Consider the following 16,153-nt stretch of genomic DNA (forward strand, 5'->3'; position numbering starts at 1 on the left):
CTAGAATACTCTGGAAACCACTACAACACACATAACTAGAGGACCATATTATCTAGAATATAGTAGAAGTGTGTAGAAGCTAGTACTGGATCTTACTTATGTTTTATTTTTATTTTATTTTATATACCGTCCCTCATCATTCTCCCCTGGTTGTTTAGAACTCGACCTCGAGTTATTTTCATAGAGTGCTTGTTCTGGATGATAAAGAGCCAAATCTGCCACATTGAATATGTTAGATATTCCCATCTCAGCTGGAAGATCTATCACGTAGGCATTATCATTTATCTTCCTTAGAACAGGGAAGGGCCCGTATTTCCACCATCTAAGTTTATCTTTGATGTCTAATGGTGGTCCTTCTTTCCGGAGGTATACCATCACCTTATCACCAACCTGGAATGATTTTAGCCTCCGTTTGTGGTCACTTTTCTCCTTCTCCTTGGAGCTATTACGATTTGATTGATTTGGTAGAATGATGATCTTCCGCTTGTTCCAAGTGAAAGAGTAAGAATTTTCCTTCCCTTTGTGTGTTGTATTCACATCATATTGCCAAGGTCTCCCAAGAAGAACATGGTTGGCATCCATATCAACAACATCACACAACACATTTGCGTGATAGTGCTTGCCCAAAGAGAGTGGCAGGTTGCATTGTTTGGTGACCCTCATATTCACTCCTTTCTTGATCCACCCAATAGTGTAGGGGTTTGGATGATCATGTGTCTCAAGATTTAAATGATTCACCAAATTCTGAGAGATAAGGTTTTCACAGCTGCAACCATCAATCACTAATTTGCATACCTTGCCATTCACCGTGCATTTGCTCTCAAATATTTTCTTTTGTTGTGTGTTGTCGGGCTGCGGTGTTGAGCACACGGGGCGCTGAATCACGCATACCACCTCTTCTCCCTCTTCTTCACAAATATCTTGTCCTTCTACATCTTCAGATTCATATTCTTTGCCATCTTTGCCATCATGGATTGTTGTGTTGACAAATTTCCTCAATGGGCAATTGCTAGATACATGTCCCTCTTCACCACATTTATAGCATTTTATCACAGGCTTTGCCCTACTCTTACCTCCGGCTTGCTTTGGGACAGTTTGTTTTGCATCAGGTTGAGCGGTCTGTTCTTCCGTTCCATGGGAGTGACTCCTAGATGAGTCTTCCATATGAGAATATGGAGCCTTACTTGTCTTTCTTGCCTTTACCAATCTCTCTGCCTTTAATGCTAGAGCTTGTGCTTGATCAAGGGACCAAATTTGCTGCATCATCAAACGATCCTGGATAGCATCATTGAGACCATTGATGTACCTTGCAACTTGTTGATCTTCAGTTTCACCAAGGTGGCACCTCACTTGTAGTCTTAGGAACTCCTCTGTGTATTCTGAAATGGTCCTATTTCCTTGTGCACAATTCTGAAACTGAATAAATAGGATCTGATCGTAATCTGCAGGCAAAAATCTCCCTTTCAAAAGATTCTTCATCTGCCGCCAAGATCTCACACGAGGCTTTCCTCTGAGTCTGCGGTCTTCTTGAAGACGATGCCACCATGCACCAGCGCCTCCTTTCAGCTTGTATGCGACCAAAGAGACTCTACGGTCTTCTGGAATATTCATGACCTCAAAGAAAGTCTCCACCTCGTACAACCAATCAAGGCACCCTTCAATATCAACATTTCCATTGAAAGTAGGGATCTCAGCTTTCACCTTGTATGTATCCCTCGCATACGTAGTGTTGGGTACTCTTGGAAGTGCATAGAGGTCAGGTTCTTCAAGGTCCTCATCATTTTCTTCATCTTCAGAAATTTCATCATAAGTTGGCCTTCTTGAGGTACGCTGAATAACATGTGGTTGAGGTGTTTTTGCTCCAAGATAACCTCCCTTTCTTCTCCGCTGAGCATCTTCACCATCCTTTGATGATCCTTCATCATTGGCAGTAGGAGGAACACCCTTTCTGATCATCTCAACTAGCTGATCAAATCTCCGGTTAAGATCTTCACGCAACGCTTGGATTTGTTGTTCTCATAAAGATCCATTCTCTTTCCCAACTCCTCCATTGCTTGTTGCGGCTTGCTCTCAATGAGGGAACCACAACTTGAACGGATCGGCGGGGCTCGATACCACACGAAGCACAAGGTTGTGGAGGAACAGCTCCACCGTGTTGCTACAATGTGGACAGCACGAATGTTGAAGGAACCGCTTCAACGTGCTGCGCTAGATATCGCTCTAGGGGCGTAACCTAGATATCGCTCTAGGGGCGGGGCTGTCAAGAGTTTAGTCCAAACTCTCAACACACAAGATCTAATCCAAGATCTAAAACAAGAACACAAAGTTCTCTTTATTGATAGGTAGTGGGTACATAGTCCGATTTCATAGGTAGAGGTTGGACCTCTATTTATAGGCTGCATGAGCCTTCACTACTTAGCTCTACTCACAACTAGAGTGTTCTAGAGAACACTACATAAGCTAGGGAAAGAACTACAAATATCCTAGTTACAACTTCTACTAGAATACTCTGGAAACCACTACAACACACATAACTAGAGGACCATATTATCTAGAATATAGTAGAAGTGTGTAGAAGCTAGTACTGGATCTTACTTATGTTTTATTTTTATTTTTATTTTATATACCGTCCCTCATCACTTTGGCCCCAATAACCTCAAGGAGCTAATGTCCATCTATCATTGGTCTCCTTGTTTTCCTGTTTCTTGCGAAAATAGGATGCCTGAGATGATGCATACATGTGCACATTTAGCATCTATGTGGTGGTCAGGGCCTGGGAGGTGGTAAGGTGAGGGGTGATGGTTACCCCGAGTATGATAGATCTGTGTCCCTATTCCTCATCTTCAACCATTGTCCTGTCTTGCGTTTGTTTGACCACTTGCCGGCCTCAGGTCAGCAGCAGTGGTACCGCACCTCACCGAGACAAAGCATGACAGTGTATTCCGAGAAGCTCTACCACTTGCTTCGCTGGGGACCACGCCACTGAATGAAACCGAGGATGAAGATGGGCAGCGGTGGAGGAGGATATGAGAAAATCCATGTAGCAGCTGGAAACTACCATGGAAGAAAAGAGGAGAGAATAGAGAAAGGCGGACATGACAATGAGGCGCTTATATCATGCTAAAACTAAGGTGACATGGAGGTGTGAGCAAAAATCAACAGTCGAAAGGGGGTGATGAAAACGGGTTTTGATACTTGGAGGCATAAAATAGGCTCAAAAAAAAGCTGGGCCATCTTCACAAAATGTGAACTTAGGGTGAGTAGTATGCACCTTTTCCTCGAAAAACATGGCCAGTATTGCTGCTATGGGATCAGATACAAAAGAGAAGTGGGATTAGATGGTATCGTGAGCAAAGAGAATAACAAGGCTTGCCACTATGCGCACTGAGGGTCCCGTCACCGGTTGTGAAATGTAAGGCTCTGTATCGGAAGGCAAATAAAATCTCAGAAATATGGACCATCTTCCTAAAGATAATGCCTTGACTTTCTTGTTTGCCAAGGTTCACTTGTCTGCCCGTGCGGATAACTTTTCAACTTTTTTACTCATAACACTGGGCATGAACTTCAAATTGCAAAGGTTAACCTAATTCCATTAAGGCATTAACCACTCTATGTTTTCTTTGCGGAAACTGGAAAGTAGTGGTCTTTTTGCCAAAAGCTATGGTGTTTTACCTTACATAAGTGAGATACTCCCTCCATATCACAAACAGTTGACGTTTGGACATGCCTTCAGTCAAAATTTGAAAACTTTGAAAACGAATATCATTTTAACTATTTAGATTGGAAACATGAAATATATGCAGACTTGTTTTGGAAAGTGCTTCTGGAATGTTATAACTTTTCTGGTTTCTACATATACTACAATAGAAATTAGTGGTCAATGTTACATCTTGAAGACCATGCCAATGTCCAAAACGTCAAGTATTCGTGATATGGAGGGAGCAAAAAGATATTTGCGGTCGTTTAGCAAGCCACAGGATATATGTTATTATTATAGGAAAGTGTAGGACTCAGGTTGTGCACCATAAAATCTATCAGAAACAACTGAAAGTAGCAGATTGCGAAAAAATGTACTATGTCCAATGTTTGGTGAAAGAACCAGCAGTACCTGAAGCTTCCTTATATATATATCAAAATCACTGCAGATGCTGTCATCTGCAACACCACTACTGGATGAAAATAGCCGCCTTTCCGCTATATCTTCACCAACCAAAGCTTGCTACAGGAAGAGAATGCAAGTGTCAGAAAATTAAATTAAAAGGCAGCACAATAAGAAAGTTACGACATACAATCTATGCTGTGTTTTGCTACTCCAATCCCACACACTTAACAGGACCAAGACTAGGTAAGGGAAAGTTGTGAGGTGACAGGTCACAGGTGACTCAAATCAATGAGGAATGTCAGAGTTGAGTTTGTCAAAGCAAGTCCAAAACATCAATCCATATCAATTTTGTAATGAACTGCTTACGCCAGCAAGCAATCTGTCAATAGTGAGGGCCAGCGAAGGGTCTTTGCAGTGGACTGTGCATAGTTGGTACCAACATTACATGGATACCTCAAAAAACAAGCTCGCCAGGAATGGATGCCGATACATATCAACTACTCACAGATATAGTACCACACATTAAGATCTCGGTGAATATCCTATTGAATCACATGTATGCTCTATTTATACCTATCCAGATATCGGTGAATATCCTGTTGAATCATTTGTATGCTCTATTTGTACCAATCCTGATACATCTACACCAAACCCCTGAGTCCACTACGACATTAGCTTATTGTGGGATATTATGGTCTATGTAACCCTGAAGTTAATTAGCTACCTAGCTGGCTGTGGACTGGTTAGCTGTGGGCTTGTGGTCAGAATTAGTTGATGGAGGCCGTAAATTTTGCCAGGAAAGCAGCGCACTGCTAGCGCCGGATGTTCGGTTAAACCACACATGAAGAAGAAAAAAAGGGAGCGCTCGGCATCTAATTATGCGGTGACGCTAACCAAGTTCCTGGGATCGGCCGGGATTCCAACGAAACAGCCAGGATAAGCACCCTAGAGCCTCCCCTAAGCGTCTGCATTGTACATGCCCTAAGCGTAAGTCATAATCCTAGTTGGAAGCATTGTTGAACGTCAGAACCCTTACACAAGATAGCGACAAGTTCCACATAATCTCTGGAACCTAAGTAAATACGCATAAAACACTCTTCATTCATCCACCATGCCTTGTTAACTTTATACACATGATGGTTTTAAATGGACATCTAAACACAAGTATATAGGAATTCTGGGTGTGCTTATAGCAGCAGTCTCCTAATGTTGCAGAAAATATGGATGCACACCAGGGTTCCGATGTGAGACCATATTGGAAGAATCAACCTTGTTTAATTTTCCAAAACAACAACTGAGTGTGAATAAACAGTACTCACTAATAGAAGCTTCTTATGCTGCTTTCTTTGAGGCAAAATTCCAAGTGCATCTAGCATTGATTCATCAAGTTCTGTAAAGCCAACATGTACTTGAATAATTATACTTTTGGGAAAGACACAGTAATAACGATAATCAGGTGAGTATATTTTTAAGAAACCTTTTGTCTGCAATAATGTAGCAAATAAGCACAAAGAACCCAAAGCTTGGAAAGCATCCCCGCCTGTGATATATGATAGCAAGTGTTCCCTGTAAATAACGAAATACAGTCATATACAATGATCTCAATTTCTTAGAGCTTGCTTCAACATCAAACAACAAAGCAGTTTTATAAAAGTACTAAACCGTAAGAAAATGTGCATCTCCGTGCAAACATACAGAACAGGAAAGGTACAGCAAAGCTATCCATTGTTAACATCTATGATAATACTACTACTTCCAATACCAAATAGGTGACATCACATATAGCTTTGTGAACAACGTATTTGTGAATATAGAATAGGCCATACTAAGAACATATGAGTAAATTTGTCTTCGTAATGCTTCACCACTATATTATGATTTGTTAGGAATTTACTTCTAAAATACATATAGCGTAAACAGTAGTAAATTGATTGCGGGAGATGCATTCCGGAGACCATGTCAATGTCAAAAACATAACTTATAAGGAGTCCAATCAAATTAGCAAGACAGAGCTTGCTTCTGTCATGTTTGAGTTGAGTTTCGGCCTGTGGATCAAAACTGACGTCCTATAAAAAGGTAGTTATGTGTAATGTTTTTATATCAATCAAAAGAATCAATAGTTCAACTAAGCGAGCACGTTAACCAGTCTTAGGAATTTACTTCTAAAATACATATAGCGTAAACAGTTGATTACGAGAGATGCATTCCAGAGACCATGTCAATCTCGAAAACATAACTTATAAGGAGTCCAATCAAATTAGCAAGACAGAGCTTGCTTATGTCATGTTTGAGTTGAGTTTCGGCCTGTGGATCAAAACTGCCGTCCTATAAAAAGGCACTAAAGTGTAATGTTTTTATATCAATCAAAAGAATCAATAGTTCAACTAAGCGAGCACGGTCACGTTAACCAGTCTTAGGACCCTTACCCAAGCTGACCAGACAGTACTTTTGGGGATTCTTACAACCTCGGAGACTTCAGAACTTAAGGTTAGAACTACCAATTCAACAGTGAAGGGCTCAAAGCATAACCAATTAAAACTACATCAAATTACACACTGCCACTATGAGTCACCGCTTCTACTAGACTATCAATGATTTTTCTTCTTTCCTTGGCATGTACCTCTCAAAAAAAGACTATTTTTCATCCTGCTAAAAGTAAGAAAAAATATTAACATAGAAACTATTCTCCATCCGCTAACCCCCTGGCATATACAGCAATGAGTGCTTCACAGCTTAGTACATGTTTGACCATGTTGTGTACATCAATGAAATATAGCAAATGTTACATACTATGTTAAGAACAATTTAACATGGATGGTACAAGCCCATCCAGATAAGAACTGAAATCAAGGAGTCTTCAGCATAAGTACTATACAGCAACACCAGCATACCTCAGTGTGTTGCCTTGGCAGAATTCACTTGCCGACGGATGATCAGACAAGCATTGCAAATGTGCAGAAGACGGAGACGTTGACTTGTCTCCATTTGACTGATCATGCACAGAGGTGCTGCTAACTTGTTTCTCAGATATGCCATCATCATGCTCAGAGATACATCCATTAGGTGTCTCTTGTTTCCTATCAGAGCAATCAGGCTGATGGAAAAGAGCAGCAGCAATAGTGCTTGCCATATCCTTGTCCTTAAAGATGTGAAGTATGCAGCAAAGTAGATACAAGGAAGTACTGACACTTATCCATAAATCCTAGGGAAGAAAAAATAGAATATAAGAAATTATAACAAAAAAAAAAGACTAGGTATCAGATATATATAAGATAATGCAAAAGGTGTTTCTCACTATACTCACAGTGCGCTGCCTTTGCAACGAGGGGAGTACAATCCGAAATACCAAATGTTGCAGGATATTTTCAGTGATGAAATTCCCTAGATCAGGAATACCAGAAGACATAACATCACTGAAATAATACAGGGCATCTTCAATTTGCACAACTGCATCTTCAATAGAGGCCACTGCCGCAGAAGAGCCCGCATTCCTACAGATCAGAATACAGACAGAGGCATAAGAATTGCTTTTATAAAGTTGATACATCTGCCGATCTATTTATACCACAAGCTTACTCTGCAGAACGCACGACCAACTTATCCAAGTCAATGCACTGCTTCTGAAAATGTGTGACCATGTCAGAGAAATAATCTGACAGTGGCACTCGCGAAACAAATCTGTTAACAGATTCATCACCAACTGAAAGCAAGAGAATTGTTTTGTAAGCAAGAGCAAAAAATGCAAGTTAAGTGCATGCATAGTGGACGTATACTACAACATTGAAGCCTTAGCAACCTACCATGATAGACATTAAGCGTCAAGGTACGTATAGCAACTCGGATCATGCTATCCTCATGAAAAGCAAACTTTAAGGCCTCAACATAAAGAGGAAAGGAAATGACCTCGTCCTGCATATATAAAGAAGATTAGTAAAGAAGGAATGTGAAATTCATGTTGAACCTGCCAGGCTCAACGTTACAAACTTTCTTACAAACAAACATAGCAAATAACAGTGAACAAAGATCCAAATAAATTGATATCTTCAGAAATAGCATATGCTTGTTATTTGGATTTTAGGAATATTTATTCAATGTAACTATCGAAACGTGTATGCATAATAGGATTCCTACTTCCTAGGCTCAACATGTCAACATGCATCTTCAACACCGTGCCAAAAGCAGATGAAAACGTTGCACAATGGCTAAGGCATTCAATGCATGATCGTAGATATCATGCATCCAAGCGGCCCTGGGTGCAGTAGCGAATTTCGCGAGCATTTCGCCATGTCTAGCTCATGGACGAACAAGCCTCTGGTCTGGTGATGGGCGAGCAATGCACATGCTCGGAAAAAACCAGATACAGCAGTATGTTTAACGAAGAGATCCAACGCAGTTCTTTGCGGCCAACCAAGAATCTTGGGCACCCAACAAAGTCCAATGTCCAGTTGGCTAGCTTGCAAAGCTTGCTTGCCGCTGCTTTCCCAAAGTATCACCATGCTTGTTCTGCGACAATGTAACACTATATGCCCTAATTCGCTTATTGCCCAGCCCACCCATGGGGTGGGACCAAGTACGCATAACAGCCCACTTATACTTCCGTCCTCGCTGAAACACAGCAGTATGATGGACCAAGCCTATCTAAACAACCGAAATGGGACTAACCTCACCACACAAATACACTTGGGCTACCACACTAACTGCAAGGTTAGCTTGCAAGGCTTGCTTGCCGCTGCTTTCCCAAAGTATCACCATGCTTGTTCTGCGACAATGTAACACTATATGCCCTAATTCGCTTATTGCCCAGCCCACCCATGGGGTGGGACCAAGTACGCATAACAGCCCACTTAATACTTCCGTCCTCGCTGAAACACAGCAGTATGATGGACCAAGCCTATCTAAACAACCGAAATGGGACTAACCTCACCACACAAATACACATGGGCTACCACACTAACTGCAATTGGCATCTACCGTAGTCGTTAGCGTGTGTGCAGGCTTTGCATTTCTCCAGTTCTATTAATGAATCAAGGCGTCAAATATTGACGCTTTCTTGAATAATTAGTTTTCACATTCCAGTTTGATGAGGGCAGCATTGACTTGAGAAGGCCAGTTTATAATTCACTGCCAGAAATTTTCGACATTCTATACAGCTATTCTACACAAGACATAAATCAAAAAGGAAGAGTATAATACAAATCTAGTTTAATGACCGAAAAAAAGGACAAGGAAAAATAGCACTGCGTAATTTGTATGTGTGCAGTAAAAGGAAAAAAGATGAGTACATTTTCTGTAGCCACAAGCAAGGAAATTGTATTCTTGTTCAACTTTCCACTTATTGCCCTTCATGAGACGAGAATCAAGTAAGTCGGTACACAATAATAACCAGCGGCAAGAAAAATAAGTTACATAAGTGATGATTCAAGACAGGATACAGACCGTAGAAAGGATATGTAGTACGACAGCATCTCATCAATTTGAAAATCAAATGGGTAGGTTATCAAGAAGTTGATGTGCTCATTGCTGAAAATATAGTCTTTACAAAACATGAACACAGATTAGATGATTCACATTGCAACCATAGCATACATACACTACAATACTGATTAACTTACAAATGGAATGTTCATTTCTTAAATTTTGGATCATGATACTCATTGTCTGCAGCAACTGTAGTGACACTCTGGACAGCTTACAAATCCTCAAAATACGAGCAAATTCACCCATGATCTGATTCTCCATGAAAAAACTGAAAGAAATGTCAATTGAGCAGTTAATAGATCCACTTGGAAGTGTCTACGATACTAGCCTGGCACCTTCCACTGTGTAGCTGATTGGCTGTGCTATCAAGTAATGTGTGTTCTCTGCCTAACACTTACTCGAAAAACGTAGGATCGTTTTGGTCGCCATATATCATAAGTTCGGCGATTGACCTCAATGCTTCAACAACAAAATCCTTCATAAAAAACATCAGAGCGATCAGCTAAATAATTCCTCAAACTGAGTAACACGGAATGGCCAGATCTACTTACCTTATTAGCTTCATAAACAACATGAACCTTTTGTAGCTGATCTGTTAAATACCTGCACCAGGGGGGCTATGTTACATTAATTAAATATAAAAATCAAAATATCACAACACTTACATGAAGCACGAATATATAACCAAGATGCAAGGACTTTTTACTTATGAACAGTAGTCAAAATGTCGGCGTTGGTCTTCAACAAATATATCAAATATAAACAAATAATAAATATGAAATTTAAATTATAGAGAGATACAATCTGCAACCAAGTACTTACAGAATAAGACAAGTAAAAAAACATCTATGCGTAAAATTTTACTTTCTTTCCACCAGCAAATGAAGGTATTATTAGTAAACAGCAAAAAATCTCCGCCTTCCGGTCCCAAGCCCAGGTAAAGGAGGAGGGTTCTGATAGACTTGGCGAGCCAACATAAAAAACCAGTCGTTCCTATGGATGTAAAACCCAATAGAAATACGTTGGGGCATAACTCACTTAGCGACACGCCATATCTGAGTGTGGTGTCAAGTGAGCAAGGGCCGGGCTGCCACCTAGTGGCACGCTAAATCATCGCCCGGATGTAGTGAAAAGTGAGCAAGGGTCTTGCATCTCACCCGACGGATGCAAAGGGTTAAGGAAGCTAGCCGAGGCAAATAGGTTTTGGGTGGGTAGTTAGAATGTAGGATCCTTGACGGGGAAGCTACGGGAGTTAGTGGATGCTGCAATTAGGAGACATGTAAATTAACTTTGTGTCCAGGAAACTAGATGGGCGGTCAAAAGGCGAGGGAAATCAAGAATACTAGTTTCAAACTTTGGTATTCTGGCTTAGTTGATAGTAGAAATGGCGTAGGCATCTTAACAGATTAGAGCCTTAAGAAGAGAGTAGTGGTTGTCCGGAGACTGAGGGGATAGGATCATCCTAATCAAGCTAGTTGTTGGGGACCTTAACCTAAACGGTACTCCCTCTGTTTCTATGGTCAAGGCGTAAATTTGCTGGTGCGTGGATTAAGGAGCATTTGCGTTCGTAAATTCTGGACTATTTTGCCCCTTCAGTTAGCAAGCTGTCCGGACTTAATTGCATCCGTCCTGCGTGCTAAGCCACTTCGTTATTCCCTGAGTGTTAAATCCAGCGTGTACGGTTTAATTTATACGCCCTACCTATAGAAACGGAGGGAGTATTAGTGCTTATGCTTCACAAGTTGGGCTCGCCATGAGTGCTAAGAGGCAATTCTGCAAGGACTTAGAGGACATTGTTACTAGTGTAGCAGTAACCGAGAAGCTCCTCAAAGGAGATCTCAATGGCCATGTGGGTGTAACTAACATAGGGGTTTGAGAGCGTACATGGGGATTTTGGGTATGGCGACACAAACAAGGAGACATCCTAAACTTTGCGGTAGCCTACGACCTGTTCGTATCTAAATATCTAATACCTTAATTAGGAAGAGGCGATCTCACCTAGTGACCTTTAGTAGTGCCTGACACTCTAGCCAGATTTACACTCTAGCCAGATTTACTTTGCCCTCACCACGAGAATGGATAGGAGGGCTTGTTTGGATTGTAAGGTGAATCCCTGGCGAATGTGTTGTGGCGTAAAATAAGCTTGTGGTGGCCGACGTTCGCCTTCACGCACAGTGTTCTGCGGGACAAAGGTGCCAAAATGACAAGAACAAAGTGGTGGAAGCTGAAAGGGGAAGCGCAACAATCCTTTAAGTCAAGGATGGCCGGGGAAAGACCTTGGGATGAAGACAGAGGTGCGGATAGCACATGGGTGAAGATGGCAACCAGCATTCAAAAGGTAGCTAGGGAGGTGCTTGGGGTGACAAAAGGGAAGAAACATGAAGCTAAGGACACATGGTGGTGGAATGAGGGTATCCAAAAGGCTATCAAGGAGAAGTGCTACACGAGTTGGCACCATGATAGAAGCACAAGCAATGTGGTGAAGTACAAAAAAGCCCAGAAGAAGCCAAGGTGGACCATGAGTGAAGCAACAGGGGCAGGCCTATGATGAGGGCTATGAGAGACTAGGGAAGGAACGCAAAAAGGGCATATACAAGATGGCAAAATTCGAGATAGGAAGACAAGGGACCTCAACCAAGTTAAATGCATCAAGGAGGAGGCTAATCGATTTCTAGTGAAGGATGAAGAGATTACAAAAAGATGGAGAGATTACTTTCACAAGTTATTCAATAATGGAAATTGCAGCACTATGCCCGAGTTGGACGACTCCTTTGATGACACCAACATGCGGTTCATGTGGAGGATCAAGAGCTTGAGGTTAGGGATGACCTAAAAAGCATCAAAGGAGGAAAGGCTTGCCACCAATGATGTTTGTGACATCTTGGCCTATGGCTTAATAGGACTGGTAGGATACCCATACCAACAAGGTGCGTCTCCTTTTCCGGAAGCTCATCTCCAAAGAACCCGGGGGTTAAGCGTGCTTGGCCAAGGGCAATTTGGGTATGGGTGACCAAACAGGAAGTGCTTCCTAGGTGCGCACGAGGACTAAGTGCACAAAAAAGACTAGTGTTGGTCTGTGGGATAGAATAAAGATCCTAGGGGTAACGACCGCCAGCCCCGAGGCGGCTCAGGTGTTACAATGTCCCAATTGAGGTGTGTAGATGTATTGGAGAAGTGGCTATAGCATGGCTAACTAAGCTATTCAACCACATTTTTGGGTCAAACAAAATGCCAAAGAGTGAAGGAAAATTATATTAATACCTATCCTCAAGAATAAAGGAGATATTCAAAATTTTACTAATTAGTGAGGAAATAGTGGTCAAGCATCGCTTAAGGAAAGTGACACAACCAATTTGGTTTCATAAGTAATTAGATCGACTATGGAGGCGATTTTCTTGCTTCGCCAACTTGTGGTTAGATATAGGGAGCAAAAGAAGGACAAAATGATATTGTTGGGACAAAAGGCTTTGATATTGTTGAATTAGTAAACAGCAAAAACTGGGGTTTATGTAGTACGTAGGGAATAGTGTTGCTGATTGAAAAGAAAATGGGACAAAATGAACTTTCCACACCTGACTAGCAGCTACTAATGCAGATTAATTGCACATATTATTATGTGTCTAATTGCTGATAAAAATGGTTCATCTGTTTCTTCAGTTGCAGCTCACATAGTACTGAAAGATCTTTTACTGTGATTAATTGTCTGGTCTCTCAAACTTGTTGAGAAAAGGAGAAGATGAACTCCAAACTAGTTAGCATAGATGTTCTACTTGTTTTTCCCCTATTCCTTTGTGAATGGCAAATGCAGGCAGCAATACTTGAATGAAGATATTCATCCTGTCAAGGAAAATATCTGAGGAGTACAATGTTTTAAGGCTGCGTTAGCATTATGGTGGACTAGAAATAATCACGTTTGCCTACCCAGCATTTTTTTTGCCCATTGCTGTTAAGAAAAACAAATCTTTTGCCCATTCCACTGTTTGGCTAGCTAAATTTTTCGTGTACTTGTGTGGCTACTTTTTTTTGCAGTGATCATGACAAATAAGTTGAGCGCAGCACAGTTCAGGAACCGCGAACTGCTCCTATAGTGTCATGAAGGGATCAAAAGGAAATTAAGCCTGCACTGCGTCCATTCTACAGGTCGGGACAACATCTAGCTAATGAGTTAACAGCTTTCGAGCTTCAGTGCCTTCGCGCTAAACTGAGCTGAAAGTGCTGACAGAACCATCCCGCAATCACAAATGTGTATTAGCCAGCCCGGGAGGGGCAGCAATTGGGTCCCGTTTCTGACGAGCCCGATCGGATTCGAACAGAGCAAAGACGAGACTTTTCGGGACCGGCAGGAATTGGGTAGTGGCTCCGGAGTCCGGCCGCCACCGCGGCACAGATCTGCGGGCGGCGTCCTGCGAAATACCTAGCGAGGCCGGGGGGTGGGGAGGGGGAAAGGGGGCGGCAACGCACCGGAGCTCTTCGATGGAGAAGCGGTTCCTGGCGCGCCAGAACAGCCACATGGCCGCGAGCCCGCGGCGGCCGGCAGCGTGGTCGGAGGCGCAGGAGGCGGCAGCGGCGGCGCGCGGGGATCCGTCACCGTGCGCGGCCCACGGCGCCGCCCCGGCCGCAGAAGGGGGAGCGCATCGCATCCGCGGCGGCGGCGATCGCCGGCGGTCGTCGGCGGGGGGGAATCGGGGGCTCGCTTTTTGCTTCTTCTTTTTTTCTTCGTTCGCCCGCTTCCGCTGGGTTTTTTCGCTATCTTTTTCTTTTTTTTTCGGCGTCCGGTTGCGTCGCGTGGTTGGGTTGTCGCGCTGGCTGGGTTATGGTGGCCGACGAGGAAGGCGAGGTGGGCCCGGTGGAGCAACCTGCAACCGGTATGTTTGCCAGCGGTGGTTTGCGTTTTCCGATTCGGGTTCCGCTACCGGCTCGTTCTAGGAGTAGTTTTATCGGCTCATGAAAGGAACCGCTTGCTAGAGTCATTTGCCATGTATGAGCTGGCGGGAAGAGAGTTAAGCACTTAAGCTGTGGATCTTTCTCGTGTTGATGATCAATAGTACAGTCTTTGCATTATTGTAAAGGTAACAAAAAAAAGATGGCAGTGTATCTTTATCTTATTGGTATAAAGAAAACATAGTATACGAGCTAACTGATCCAGACATGAGGTATAAAGACCTCCATCCTCCACCCTCTCCCCCTCTGGCCGCCGCCGCCCTCGCCGGCGGTGGTAGCAGCCCCCTTCCCGTCAACGGCCGGGGGGATGGAGAGGTGATGCATGGCAGCTTCTCTCGGGAGTTGGGGAGTCGCTGGTGGGGGCACAGAGCGGTGCGGTCGTCGCTGGCCGAGGCCTACGGATCTCCATCGGGGATTGACGAATCGACGGCGCGGGCACGGCGGTGATCTGCACCGTCGAGATGAGATCTAGCATGTGAGGCCCGATCTTGACCAGATGGGTTCAGCCAAGGCCGGTGTTGTGTGGTCTATGGTTATCCTCGGGACGCCGTCGACTTGCAGCCTAGCGCTGGACTACCTCCTTCCTCTTCGGTTATGTCAAGGAGATGACTAGCGGAGTAGGGGCCTGCCAGTCTCACGAATAAAGGCGACGGTCCTAGGGTTTCTCTTGTGCGAAGATGAAGAACTACCCGAGGCTTGTCATTCTTGATCTGACCGGAGTGTTGAGTTCCGGAAGGCTCCGACGACGGATGAAACGGTGCACATATTGCTTGGAGTTTGCTAAATCGAGTGGTATTCGGTCGTGCGCATCCATGCTTTTATTCCGACCATTTGGTTCTGGAGGGAGCGGTGATGTGGGCATTACCCTTCGGGTACCCGATATTGGCCTACCTCCTCCGGCTCAACAAGGGGCTCATGAGGGTTGTCATAAGCCAAGGTGGGCCCATACGTCGGTTACAACGGAGAAGACCTACAAGAAGACGGACTCTTGACGGACAAGGCAAGGAGACATCGATAAAGTAAAGGATAGATTAGACCTTGATGTAATCTAGTCGGATTCGAATAGGACTCTCGGGACCAGGCCTCCTATACAAAGGCTAGGAGGGGGCCTGCCGAACGACACCTACGCAACCAACACAACCTAGCATACTCCAGCCCTAGAAACTTTGCCTTCTGGCGAGTTCACCACAACGCAGTCTATCGGTTGCCCCATTGTAACCCTTTTTCATCGATAAATCAATATCAGACAAGCAGGAGTAAGGTTTTTACCTCATCGAGGGCCCCGAACCTGGGTAAATCTCGCTTTCTGTTTGTTTGGTATCCGATGTCTCGTGCTAACCTGCAGGATTCCGTCAACCCTAAGCCCCTTATGGTGGGCTTTGCCAAGGAGCTCCCTCGTCAATTAGCGTCGTATGTGGGAAACCTGTTGGTACAAGGCACTTCATCGGTTGTTCCGATCGTGTCGGCTGCACCTTCGTTGGCATCACCACAACCATCGGCTCCATCATCGCTGATCTCGGGGAACTCGATCCTCTTCGGGTTCGAGTTCACTCCTCACACCGACGCGTCGCGTTCGGTCTTCTCGGTCCTGCGCGGCGGGATGGACATGACGTTCGGGAGCGTCCACTTCCA

The 16,153-nt window shown here is 43.6% G+C and overlaps 1 protein-coding gene across 1 annotated transcript; it reads right to left on the minus strand.

Annotated features, from left to right (window-relative positions):
• Positions 1-3,976: 3,976 nt before the first annotated feature.
• On the minus strand, positions 3,977-14,366 carry LOC127328989 (protein TRANSPARENT TESTA 9). The gene is made up of 13 exons (XM_071824798.1): positions 14,042-14,366; positions 10,132-10,183; positions 9,979-10,055; positions 9,715-9,848; positions 9,539-9,635; positions 9,385-9,442; positions 7,903-8,011; positions 7,679-7,802; positions 7,407-7,593; positions 6,994-7,304; positions 5,580-5,668; positions 5,422-5,492; positions 3,977-4,219 (listed from the first exon to the last, which is right to left on the minus strand). The coding sequence occupies exons 1-13, from the start codon at positions 14,218-14,220 to the stop codon at positions 3,992-3,994; spliced, it is 1,716 nt and encodes a 571-aa protein (XP_071680899.1). The 5' UTR covers positions 14,221-14,366; the 3' UTR covers positions 3,977-3,991.
• Between the last annotated feature and the right edge of the window lie 1,787 nt (positions 14,367-16,153).

The sequence above is a fragment of the Lolium perenne genome, unplaced genomic scaffold (genome assembly GCF_019359855.2).
Source record: "Lolium perenne isolate Kyuss_39 unplaced genomic scaffold, Kyuss_2.0 unplaced28, whole genome shotgun sequence".
NCBI lineage: Eukaryota > Viridiplantae > Streptophyta > Magnoliopsida > Poales > Poaceae > Lolium > Lolium perenne.

Bases quoted from the DNA above. Each gene is read 5' to 3' on its own strand.
- LOC127328989 (XM_071824798.1), bottom strand. From the start codon at position 14,220: ATGCGATGCGCTCCCCCTTCTGCGGCCGGGGCGGCGCCGTGGGCCGCG. The intron at 7,305-7,406 runs GTGAGTATAGTG...TTTCTTCCCTAG, and splicing joins CGTTGCAAAGGCAGCGCACT to GATTTATGGATAAGTGTCAG. The intron at 5,493-5,579 runs GTTTCTTAAAAA...TTGGCTTTACAG, and splicing joins TACATTATTGCAGACAAAAG to AACTTGATGAATCAATGCTA.